This window comes from Oncorhynchus masou, chromosome 20, assembly GCF_036934945.1.
Source record: "Oncorhynchus masou masou isolate Uvic2021 chromosome 20, UVic_Omas_1.1, whole genome shotgun sequence".
NCBI lineage: Eukaryota > Metazoa > Chordata > Actinopteri > Salmoniformes > Salmonidae > Oncorhynchus > Oncorhynchus masou.
Window position 1 is genome coordinate 22586511 of NC_088231.1, and position 13232 is coordinate 22599742.

A 13232-nucleotide genomic window follows, 5' to 3' on the forward strand; every position below is an offset into this window, starting at 1 on the left:
TAATATTAAAGTATAAAACAGAGAGTTGTCCTGCCCATCTAGATTCCATGTTAATATTAAAGTATAAAACAGAGAGTTGTCCTGCCCATCTAGATTCCATGTTAATATTAAAGTATAAAACAGAGAGTTGTCCTGCCCATCTAGATTCCATGTTAATATTAAAGTATAAAACAGAGAGTTGTCCTGCCCATCTAGATTCCATGTTAATATTAAAATATAAAACAGAGAGTTGTCCTGCCCATCTAGATTCCATGTTAATATTAAAGTATAAAACAGAGAGTTGTCCTGCCCATCTAGATTCCATGTTAATATTAAAGTATTTAACAGAGGTGTCTTGTCCTTCTAGATTCCATGTTAATATTAGATAATCTATAAAACAGAGAGGTGTCTTGTCCTTCTAGATTCCATGTTAATATTAAAGTATAAAACAGAGGTGTCCTGCCTATCTAGATTCCATGTCAATATTAAAGTATAAAACAGAGGTGTCTTGTCCTTCTAGATTCCATGTTAATATTAGATAAAGTATAAAACAGAGAGGAGTCTGGTCCTTCTAGATTCCATGTTAATATTAAAGTATAAAACAGAGAGGTATCTTGTCCTTCTAGATTCCATGTTAATATTAGATAAAGTATAAAACAGATGTGTCTTGTCCTTCTAGATTCCATGTTAATATTAAAGTATAAAACAGAGAGTTGTCCTGCCCATCTAGATTCCATGTTAATATTAAAATATAAAACAGAGAGTTGTCCTGCCCATCTAGATTCCATGTTAATATTAAAGTATAAAACAGAGAGTTGTCCTGCCCATCTAGATTCCATGTTAATATTAAAGTATAAAACAGAGAGTTGTCCTGCCCATCTAGATTCCATGTTAATATTAAAGTATAAAACAGAGAGTTGTCCTGCCCATCTAGATTCCATGTTAATATTAAAGTATAAAACAGAGAGTTGTCCTGCCCATCTAGATTCCATGTTAATATTAAAGTATAAAACAGAGAGTTGTCCTGCCCATCTAGATTCCATGTTAATATTAAAGTATAAAACAGAGAGTTGTCCTGCCCATCTAGATTCCATGTTAATATTAAAGTATAAAACAGAGAGTTGTCCTGCCCATCTAGATTCCATGTTAATATTAAAGTATAAAACAGAGAGTTGTCCTGCCCATCTAGATTCCATGTTAATATTAAAGTATAAAACAGAGAGTTGTCCTGCCCATCTAGATTCCATGTTAATATTAAAGTATAAAACAGAGAGGTGTCCTGCCCATCTAGATTCCATGTTAATATTAAAGTATAAAACAGAGAGTTGTCCTGCCCATCTAGATTCCATGTTAATATTAAAGTATAAAACAGAGAGTTGTCCTGCCCATCTAGATTCCATGTTAATATTAAAGTATTTAACAGAGGTGTCTTGTCCTTCTAGATTCCATGTTAATATTAGATAATCTATAAAACAGAGAGGTGTCTTGTCCTTCTAGATTCCATGTTAATATTAAAGTATAAAACAGAGGTGTCCTGCCTATCTAGATTCCATGTCAATATTAAAGTATAAAACAGAGGTGTCTTGTCCTTCTAGATTCCATGTTAATATTAGATAAAGTATAAAACAGAGAGGTGTCTGGTCCTTCTAGATGCCATGTTAATATTAGATAAAGTATAAAACAGAGAGGTGTCTTGTCCTTCTAGATGCCATGTTAATATTAGATAAAGTATAAAACAGAGAGGTGTCTTGTCCTTCTAGATGCCATGTTAATATTAGATAAAGTATAAAACAGAGAGGAGTCTTGTCCTTCTAGATTCCATGTTAATATTAAAGTATAAAACAGAGAGGTATCTTGTCCTTCTAGATTCCATGTTAATATTAGATAAAGTATAAAACAGATGTGTCTTGTCCTTCTAGATTCCATGTTAATATTAAAGTATAAAACAGAGAGGAGTCTTGTCCTTCTAGATGCCATGTTAATATTAGATAAAGTATAAAACAGAGAGGTGTCTTGTCCTTCTAGATTCCATGTTAATATTAAAGTATAAAACAGAGGTGTCTTGTCCTTCTAGATTCTATGTTAATATTAAAGTATAAAACAGAGAGGTGTCTTGTCCTTCTAGATTCCATGGTAATATTAAAGTATAAAACAGAGAGGTGTCTTGTCCTTCTAGATTCCATGTTGATATTAAAGTATAAAACAGAGGTGTCTTGTCCTACTAGATTCCATGATAATATTAGATAAAGTATAAAACAGAGTTGAGAACAATAATGTCCTAGTCAGGAAATGTCTTTAATCTTGGTTGAATTATTTATTGAATTAGCAGGAAGTACACAATGTTTATGTTCAGAATAATAAACGCAGAGGAAGTAAGCTACCTAATAAACATATACAGTCATTTCAAATCTATTTTGAAGTGTAAAACGTAACAGTGATTGATTGACAGTGACAATTGAATGATATTCTACACCTTATTGATTGACAAATGAATACATTATTGTGTCAGCTTGTGAAGTGGACATGAGTTGGTCATGATTGGTTGCCCATGGTCAAGTGATGAGGTAGCCCTGCCTGCAACTTCAAAATCAGTGTCAGATCTCAGTCCGAGAGGGAATTACCTTGTCTAATTAAGACGTTGGTTTCCCCCATGGGAGACTCAGGTTCAGATCAGTGTCTTTGTGTGTGTGTGTGTGTGTTTCTGAATGTGTGCATGTGTTTGTACCATTCTATCAAATCCCATCAGTCTTTCAGACCATCATTAACATACAGTAGAGTTCATTAATCAGCAGTTCAGAGAAAGTACTTATGAGAAGCCTATTTCTCACAGATCCATTGTTTTGAATAGATACAATCAAAATCCCACAATGCTCCTTGGCCTGACGACTTGTAAATGATTCCCCCACAGTTCTGGAATGTACCACCATTGGGCTGTCCATCATCCCAATACCTGCAGTAGAACCAACACAGAGTTAGACTGACCTCTCTCTCAGAACCTAGAGTATGAACAACACCGAGTTAGACTGACCTCTCTCTCAGAACCTAGAGTATGAACAACACCGAGTTAGACTGACCTCTCTCTCAGAACCTAGAGTATGAACAACACCGAGTTAGACTGACCTCTCTCTCAGAACCTAGAGTATGAACAACACCGAGTTAGACTGACCTCTCTCTCAGAACCTAGAGTATGAACAACACAGAGTTAGACTGACCTCTCTCTCAGAACCTAGAGTATGAACAACACCGAGTTAGACTGACCTCTCTCTCAGAACCTAGAGTATGAACAACACAGAGTTAGACTGACCTCTCTCTCAGAACCTAGAGTATGAACAACACCGAGTTAGACTGACCTCTCTCTCAGAACCTAGAGTATGAACAACACCGAGTTAGACTGACCTCTCTCTCAGAACCTAGAGTATGAACAACACAGAGTTAGACTGACCTCTCTCTCAGAACCTAGAGTATGAACAACACCGAGTTAGACTGACCTCTCTCTCAGAACCTAGAGTATGAACAACACAGAGTTAGACTGACCTCTCTCTCAGAACCTAGAGTATGAACAACACCGAGTTAGACTGACCTCTCTCTCAGAACCTAGAGTATGAACAACACCGAGTTAGACTGACCTCTCTCTCAGAACCTAGAGTATGAACAACACCGAGTTAGACTGACTCTCTCTCAGAACCTAGAGTATGAACAACACAGAGTTAGACTGACCACTCTCTCAGAACCTAGAGTATGAACAACACAGAGTTAGACTGACCTCTCTCTCAGAACCTAGAGTATGAACAACACAGAGTTAGACTGACCTCTCTCAGAACCTAGAGTATGAACAACACAGAGTTAGACTGACCTCTCTCTCAGAACCTAGAGTATGAACAACACAGAGTTAGACTGACCACTCTCTCAGAACCTAGAGTATGAACAACACAGAGTTAGACTGACCTCTCTCTCAGAACCTAGAGTATGAACAACACCGAGTTAGACTGACTCTCTCTCAGAACCTAGAGTATGAACAACACAGAGTTAGACTGACCTCTCTCTCAGAACCTAGAGTATGAACAACACAGAGTTAGACTGACCTCTCTCTCAGAACCTAGAGTATGAACAACACAGAGTTAGACTGACCTCTCTCTCAGAACCTAGAGTATGAACAACACAGAGTTAGACTGACCTCTCTCTCAGAACCTAGAGTATGAACAACACAGAGTTAGACTGACCACTCTCTCAGAACCTAGAGTATGAACAACACAGAGTTAGACTGACCTCTCTCTCAGAACCTAGAGTATGAACAACACCGAGTTAGACTGACCACTCTCTCAGAACCTAGAGTATGAACAACACCGAGTTAGACTGACCTCTCTCTCAGAACCTAGAGTATGAACAACACAGAGTTAGACTGACCTCTCTCTCAGAACCTAGAGTATGAACAACACCGAGTTAGACTGACCACTCTCTCAGAACCTAGAGTATGAACAACACCGAGTTAGACTGACCTCTCTCTCAGAACCTAGAGTATGAACAACACAGAGTTAGACTGACCACTCTCTCAGAACCTAGAGTATGAACAACACAGAGTTAGACTGACCTCTCTCTCAGAACCTAGAGTATGAACAACACCGAGTTAGACTGACCACTCTCTCAGAACCTAGAGTATGAACAACACCGAGTTAGACTGACCACTCTCTCAGAACCACAGAGAATCAGTCCTACTCCTTCCACTGTGGTCAGTGTTATTAGATCAGTAGTCTCTTACCTTGGGGAGGTCAGTGTTATTTAGAGCAGTAGTCTCTTACCTTGGGGTGGTCAGTGTTATTAGATCAGTAGTCTCTTACCTTGGGGTGGTCAGTGTTATTAGAGTAGTAGTCTCTTACCTTGGGGAGGTCAGTGTTATTAGAGTAGTAGTCTCTTACCTTGGGGTGGTCAGTGTTATTAGAGTAGTAGTCTCTTACCTTGGGGTGGTCAGTGTTATTAGAGTAGTAGTCTCTTACCTTGGGGAGGTCAGTGTTATTAGAGTAGTAGTCTCTTACCTTGGGGTGGTCAGTGTTATTAGAGTAGTAGTCTCTTACCTTGGGGTGGTCAGTGTTATTAGAGTAGTAGTCTCTTACCTTGGGGTGGTCAGTGTTATTAGAGTAGTAGTCTCTTACCTTGGGGTGGTCAGTGTTATTAGAGTAGTAGTCTCTTACCTTGGGGTGGTCAGTGTTATTAGAGTAGTAGTCTCTTACCTTGGGGTGGTCAGTGTTATTATAGAGCAGTAGTCTCTTACCTTGGGGTGGTCAGTGTTATTAGAGTAGTAGTCTCTTACCTTGGGGAGGTCAGTGTTATTAGAGCTGTAGTCTCTTATCTTGGCGTGGTCAGTGTTATTAGAGCTGTAGTCTCTTATCTTGGGGTGGTCAGTGTTATTAGATCAGTAGTCTCTTATCTTGGGGTGGTCAGTGTTATTAGATCAGTAGTCTCTTACCTTGGGGAGGTCAGTGTTATTAGAGCTGTAGTCTCTTATCTTGGGGTGGTCAGTGTTATTAGATCAGTAGTCTCTTACCTTGGGGAGGTCAGTGTTATTAGAGCAGTAGTCTCTTATCTTGGGGTGGTCAGTGTTATTAGAGCAGTAGTCTCTTACCTTGGGGTGGTCAGTGTTATTATAGAGCAGTAGTCTCTTATCTTGGGGTGGTCAGTGTTATTATAGAGCAGTAGTCTCTTACCTTGGGTTGGTCAGTGTTATTAGAGCTGTAGTCTCTTACCTTGGGGTGGTCAGTGTTATTATAGAGCAGTAGTCTCTTACCTTGGGGTGGTCAGTGTTATTAGAGCTGTAGTCTCTTACCTTGGGGTGGTCAGTGTTATTATAGAGCAGTAGTCTCTTACCTTGGGGTGGTCAGTGTTATTATAGAGCAGTAGTCTCTTACCTTGGGGTGGTCAGTGTTATTATAGATCAGTAGTCTCTTACCTTGGGGTGGTCAGTGTTATTATAGAGCAGTAGTCTCTTACCTTGGGGTGGTCAGTGTTATTAGAGCTGTAGTCTCTTATCTTGGGGTGGTCAGTGTTATTAGATCAGTAGTCTCTTACCTTGGGGAGGTCAGTGTTATTAGAGCAGTAGTCTCTTATCTTGGGGTGGTCAGTGTTATTAGAGCAGTAGTCTCTTACCTTGGGGTGGTCAGTGTTATTATAGAGCAGTAGTCTCTTATCTTGGGGTGGTCAGTGTTATTATAGAGCAGTAGTCTCTTACCTTGGGTTGGTCAGTGTTATTAGAGCAGTAGTCTCTTACCTTGGGGTGGTCAGTGTTATTATAGAGCAGTAGTCTCTTATCTTGGGGTGGTCAGTGTTATTATAGAGCAGTAGTCTCTTACCTTGGGTTGGTCAGTGTTATTAGAGCTGTAGTCTCTTACCTTGGGGTGGTCAGTGTTATTATAGAGCAGTAGTCTCTTACCTTGGGGTGGTCAGTGTTATTAGAGCTGTAGTCTCTTACCTTGGGGTGGTCAGTGTTATTATAGAGCAGTAGTCTCTTACCTTGGGGTGGTCAGTGTTATTATAGAGCAGTAGTCTCTTACCTTGGGGTGGTCAGTGTTATTATAGAGCAGTAGTCTCTTACCTTGGGGTGGTCAGTGTTATTATAGAACAGTAGTCTCTTACCTTGGGGTGGTCAGTGTTATTATAGAGCAGTAGTCTTTTACCTTGGGGTGGTCAGTGTTATTAGAGCTGTAGTCTCTTACCTTGGGGTGGTCAGTGTTATTATAGAGCAGTAGTCTCTTACCTTGGGGTGGTCAGTGTTATTAGATCAGTAGTCTCTTACCTTGGGGTGGTCAGTGTTATTAGAGCAGTAGTCTCTTACCTTGGGGTGGTCAGTGTTATTAGAGCAGTAGTCTCTTACCTTGGGGTGGTCAGTGTTATTATAGAGCAGTAGTCTCTTATCTTGGGGTGGTCAGTGTTATTATAGAGCAGTAGTCTCTTACCTTGGGGTGGTCAGTGTTATTATAGAGCTGTAGTCTCCTACCTTGGGGTGGTCAGTGTTATTAGAGCTGTAGTCTCTTACCTTGGGGTGGTCAGTGTTATTAGAGCTGTAGTCTCTTACCTTGGGGTGGTCAGTGTTATTAGAGCTGTAGTCTCTTACCTTGCTGTGGTCAGTGGGGTGCCGTCCATCCATTTCCAGGTCCCCTCAGTAACAGAGTCAGTCAGACCAATCCAGGCATATTTGACTGATTCAAACCCATTGATGAATGTCTGTTGTGACACAGAAAAGCGTTGTTAATTATACATGATGGACTAATAAATAGAGTCTCTCTCTCTGTCTCTCACCTGTTCCTCTTCCCTGTTAATGATCACCAGATCTGCTCCTCTCTCCAGACAGTCCTGTCTACTCTCCTCCCAGGATTTCTTCTCAGTAGAGAGGTAGTAACAGCTGCAGCCAAACCTTCTCCATCCTTCAGGACAGGACCCTAGAAGTTTCACATTTACTATCTTTGACACTCGAATGTTATGAACATTTATATTACACAAAATAAAAAGAACATGACACAGATAAAGCACTTCTAAGTTGCACCTGTGTAATTATGATGCTGTTTAATCAGCTTCTTGATATGCCACACCTGTCAGGTGGATGGATTATCTTTGAAAACAAATCTGAGCATTTGAGAGAAACTGGCTTTTTGTGTGTATGGAGCATTTCTGGTATCTTTCATTTCAGCTCATGAAACATGGGACCAACACTTTACATGTTGCGTTTATATTTTTGTTCAGTGTATCTGACATTTACACGTTAAACATAACTTGTGCAACTATTATTTATTCACACATTCAATAAGTAGCTTTGCACGAGCCTTGGCTTGTGAGAGGCCAGAAGAGCTCATAGGATCTACGCTCCTGCTCCTGTTTCTGTAGAGGCAGCTTGATGTACAAGTAAACACTTCCAATGTATCTGACATCTCTAGTCTCTTCTAGAATTACTAATTAAAAACTGGGACAATTAATTCCATTACACTTTCGACACAGATTGGAAAATGCATCTTCAGTTATGTTGCAGCTTAAATGTGGAACAATACTTCTTGAATATGTTTATGTGTGAGATAATAGGTCAACTACCGAAACTGTGTGTGTGTGTGTGGGGGGGGGGACAGCTGTCCTTACCTTTGTTCTCCCAGTTCAGCCTTTCTATCAACTTCTGTAGCTGGTCACGCTCCATAGCCGCAGTGTTCAGACTCTTCGTCAGCTCATCTATTTCAGTGGTTCTGGTATTTAGACTATTTTGTAGCTGTTCTTTCTCTGTGGTCGTGGTAATTAGACTATTCTGTAGCTGGTCTCTCTCTGTGGTCATGTAAATTAGACTATTTTGCAGCTGGTCTCTCTCTGTGGTCATGGTATTTAGACTATTCTGTAGCTGGTCTCTCTCTGTGGCCATGGTAATTAGACTATTCTGTAGCTGGTCTCTCTCTGTGGCCATGGTAATTAGACTATTCTGTAGCTGGTCTCTCTCTGTGGCAGTGGTAATTAGACTATTCTGTAGCTGGTCTCTCTCTGTGGCCGTGGTAATTAGACTATTTTGCAGCTGGTCTCTCTCTGTGGTCATGGTATTTAGACTATTCTGTAGCTGGTCTCTCTCTGTGGTCATAGTATTTAGCCTATTCTGTAGCTGGTCTCTCTCTGTGGCCATGGAATTTAGCCTATTCTGTAGCTGGTCTCTCTCTGTGTTCATGGTATTTACACTATTCTGTTGCTGATCTCTCTCTATGGCCGTGGTAATTAGACTATTCTGTAGCTGGTCTCTCTCTGTGGTCGTAGAAATTAGACTATTTTGTGGCTGTTCTCTCTCTGTGGTTGTGGAAATTAGACTATTTTGTAGCTGGTCTCTCTCTGTGGTTGTGGAAAATAGACTATTACATTTCTGGTCTCTCTCTGTGTTCGTGGAAAACAGACTATTATGTAGCTGGTCTCTCTCTGTGTTCATGGTATTTAACCTATTCTGTAGCTGGTCTCTCTCTGTGGTCATGGTATTTAACCTATTCTGTAGCTGGTCTCTCTCTGTGGTCATGGTATGTAGCCTATTCTGTAGCTGGTCTCCCTCTGTGGTCATGGTATTCAGACTATTCTGTAGCTGGTCTCTCTCTGTGGTCATGGTATTCAGACTATTCTGTAGCTGGTCTCTCTCTGTGGTCATGGTATTCAGACTATTCTGTAGCTGGTCTCTCTCTCTGGTTGAGGTATTTAGACTTTTTTGTAGCTGGTCTCTCTCTGCAGTTGCATCTGTAAAGGGGAAAAGTCAATCAAAATGTGTAACTGTCTCAACATTGACTACAAATGTTTTAGTAAAAAACAATGTTCACTTACAGGAATCCCACAGGCCTATGATCACAGCCAGTAGAACACACACTGCAGCAACTCTGGAGGGTCTCTTCCACCTTTGAAAATGTACTGAATAACAAGTTATTAAAGTCAGATCTTTGGTAATGTGTTAATGCGTTTTACTGCATCAGTGTTTTATTTGAGCTGGATTCTGCAGGAACAGGATCCAGCAGCTCTTAGTTTTGGACTGATGGATTCCAGAACCTATTTTCCGGATCGTGGCATGAACAATAATTCTTAGTGCTTGCAATGTAAAAATGTGAATTAAAGAGCTCAAAGTTCATTTGAGTTTCCTCCTCTGTAATTATCCTGCCCCTTAAAAAAAATGCAATGTTAAAATGTTTTTCAGCCCGTGCCTGATATCCCGAGAATTTTAAACTTTTCACAACTTTATTACACATGGTGTTATTTCTAAATGGTTCACCTGATATGGATGAAAATACCCTCAAATGAAAGCTGACGGTCTGCACCTTAACCTCAGTCATTATTTCAAATCCAAACTTTTGGAGTATAGAGCCTTAGAAGAAAACATGCTCACTGTCCCAATAACTACGGAGGGCACTGTAGGTAGGGGTAAGGTAGAGGCTGGTAATCTCAATATTAACAGAGGGTACTGTAGGTAGGGGTAAGGTAGAGGCTGGTAGCCTCAATATTAACAGAGGGTACTGTAGGTAGGGGTAAGGTAGAGGCTGGTAGCCTCAATATTAACAGAGGGTACTGTAGGTAGTGGCAAGGTAGAGGCTGGTAGCCTCAATATTAACAGAGGGTACTGTAGGTAGAGGCTGCTATCCTCAATATTAACAGAGGGCACTGTAGGTAGGGGTAAGGTAGAGGCTGGTAGCCTCAATATTAACAGAGGGTACTGTAGGTAGGGGTAAGGTAGAGGCTGGTAGCCTCAATATTAACAGAGGGTACTGTAGGTAGGGGTAAGGTAGAGGCTGGTAGCCTCAATATTAACAGAGGGTACTGTAGGTAGGAGTAAGGTAGAGGCAGGTAGCCTCAATATTAACAGAGGGTACTGTAGGTAGGGGTAAGGTAGAGGCTGGTAATCTCAATATTAACAGAGGGTACTGTAGGTAGGGGTAAGGTAGAGGCTGGTAGCCTCAATATTAACAGAGGGTACTGTAGGTAGGGGTAAGGTAGAGGCTGGTAATCTCAATATTAACAGAGGGTACTGTAGGTAGGGGTAAGGTAGAGCCTGGTAATCTCAATATTAACAGAGGGTACTGTAGGTAGGGGTAAGGTAGAGGCTGGTAGCCTCAATATTAACAGAGGGTACTGTAGGTAGGGGTAAGGTAGAGGCAGGTAGCCTCAATATTAACAGAGGGTACTGTAGGTAGGGGTATGGTAGAGGCTGGTAATCTCAATATTAACAGAGGGTACTGTAGGTAGGGGTAAGGTAGAGGCTGGTAATCTCAATATTAACAGAGGGTACTGTAGGTAGGGGTAAGGTAGAGGCTGGTAGCCTCAATATTAACAGAGGGTACTGTAGGTAGGGGTAAGGTAGAGGCTGGTAGCCTCAATATTAACAGAGGGTACTGTAGGTAGGGGTAAGGTAGAGGCTGGTAATCTCAATATTAACAGAGGGTACTGTAGGTAGGGGTAAGGTAGAGGCTGGTAGCCTCAATATTAACAGAGGGTACTGTAGGTAGGGGTAAGGTAGAGGCTGGTAGCCTCAATATTAACAGAGGGTACTGTAGGTAGGAGTAAGGTAGAGGCAGGTAGCCTCAATATTAACAGAGGGTACTGTAGGTAGGGGTAAGGTAGAGGCTGGTAATCTCAATATTAACAGAGGGTACTGTAGGTAGGGGTAAGGTAGAGGCTGGTAGCCTCAATATTAACAGAGGGTACTGTAGGTAGGGGTAAGGTAGAGGCCAGTGTTATTATAGAGCAGTAGTCTCTTACCTTGGGGTGGTCAGTGTTATTAGAGCAGTAGTCTCTTACCTTGGGGTGGTCAGTGTTATTAGATCAGTAGTCTCTTACCTTGGGGTGGTCAGTGTTATTAGAGCAGTAGTCTCTTACCTTGGGGTGGTCAGTGTTATTAGAGCAGTAGTCTCTTACCTTGGGGTGGTCAGTGTTATTAGAGCAGTAGTCTCTTACCTTGGGGTGGTCAGTGTTATTAGATCAGTAGTCTCTTACCTTGGGGTGGTCAGTGTTATTAGATCAGTAGTCTCTTACCTTGGGGTGGTCAGTGTTACTACAGAGCAGTAGTCTCTTACCTTGGGGTGGTCAGTGTTATTAGAGTAGTAGTCTCTTACCTTGGGGTGGTCAGTGTTATTAGATCAGTAGTCTCTTACCTTGGGGTGGTCAGTGTTATTAGATCAGTAGTCTCTTACCTTGGGGTGGTCAGTGTTACTATAGAGCAGTAGTCTCTTACCTTGGGGTGATCAGTGTTATTAGATCAGTAGTCTCTTACCTTGGGGTGGTCAGTGTTATTAGATCAGTAGTCTCTTACCTTGGGGTGGTCAGTGTTACTATAGAGCAGTAGTCTCTTACCTTGGGGTGATCAGTGTTATTAGATCAGTAGTCTCTTACCTTGGGGTGGTCAGTGTTATTAGATCAGTAGTCTCTTACCTTGGGGAGGTCAGTGTTATTAGATCAGTAGTCTCTTACCTTGGGGTGGTCAGTGTTATTAGATCAGTAGTCTCTAACCTTGGGGTGGTCAGTGTTATTAGATCAGTAGTCTCTTACCTTGGGGTGATCAGTGTTATTAGATCAGTAGTCTCTAACCTTGGGGTGGTCAGTGTTATTAGATCAGTAGTCTCTTACCTTGGGGTGGTCAGTGTTATTAGAGCTGTAGTCTCTTATCTTGGGGTGGTCAGTGTTATTAGATCAGTAGTCTCTTACCTTGGGGTGGTCAGTGTTATTAGAGCTGTAGTCTCTTACCTTGGGGTGGTCACTGTTATTAGATCAGTAGTCTCTTACCTTGGGGAGGTCAGTGTTATTAGATCAGTAGTCTCTTACCTTGGGGTGGTCAGTGTTATTAGATCAGTAGTCTCTAACCTTGGGGTGGTCAGTGTTATTAGATCAGTAGTCTCTTACCTTGGGGTGATCAGTGTTATTAGATCAGTAGTCTCTAACCTTGGGGTGGTCAGTGTTATTAGATCAGTAGTCTCTTACCTTGGGGTGGTCAGTGTTATTAGAGCTGTAGTCTCTTATCTTGGGGTGGTCAGTGTTATTAGATCAGTAGTCTCTTACCTTGGGGTGGTCAGTGTTATTAGAGCTGTAGTCTCTTACCTTGGGGTGGTCAGTGTTATTAGAGCTGTAGTCTCTTACCTTGGGGTGGTCAGTGTTATTAGATCAGTAGTCTCTTACCTTGGGGTGGTCAGTGTTATTAGAGCTGTAGTCTCTTACCTTGGGGTGGTCAGTGTTATTAGATCAGTAGTCTCTTACCTTGGGGTGGTCAGTGTTATTAGAGCAGTAGTCTCTTACCTTGGGGTGGTCAGTGTTATTAAAGCAGCAGTCTCTTACCTTGGGGTGGTCAGTGTTATTAGATCAGTAGTCTCTTACCTTGGGGTGGTCAGTGTTATTAGAGCAGTAGTCTCTTACCTTGGGGTAGTCAGTGTTATTAAAGCAGCAGTCTCTTACCTTGGGGTGGTCAGTGTTATTAAAGCAGCAGTCTCTTACCTTGGGGTGGTCAGTGTTATTAGATCAGTAGTCTCTTACCTTGGGGTGGTCAGTGTTATTAGAGCAGTAGTCTCTTACCTTGGGGTGGTCAGTGTTATTAAAGCAGCAGTCTCTTACCTTGGGGTGGTCAGTGTTATTAGATCAGTAGTCTCTTACCTTGGGGTGTTCAGTGTTATTAGAGCAGTAGTCTCTTACCTTGGGGTAGTCAGTGTTATTAAAGCAGCAGTCTCTTACCTTGGGGTGGTCAGTGTTATTAAAGCAGCAGTCTCTTACCTTGGGGTGGTCAGTGTTATTAGATC

At 41.4% G+C, this 13232-nt stretch overlaps 1 protein-coding gene across 1 annotated transcript; it reads right to left on the reverse strand.

Annotated features, from left to right (window-relative positions):
• Positions 1-2310: 2310 nt before the first annotated feature.
• On the reverse strand, positions 2311-9791 carry LOC135506590 (CD209 antigen-like). Its single transcript, XM_064925925.1, has 6 exons — positions 9731-9791; positions 9292-9375; positions 8095-9207; positions 7267-7406; positions 7082-7191; positions 2311-2929 (listed from the first exon to the last, which is right to left on the reverse strand). The coding sequence occupies exons 1-6, from the start codon at positions 9789-9791 to the stop codon at positions 2797-2799; spliced, it is 1641 nt and encodes a 546-aa protein (XP_064781997.1). The 3' UTR covers positions 2311-2796.
• Positions 9792-13232: the final 3441 nt, after the last annotated feature.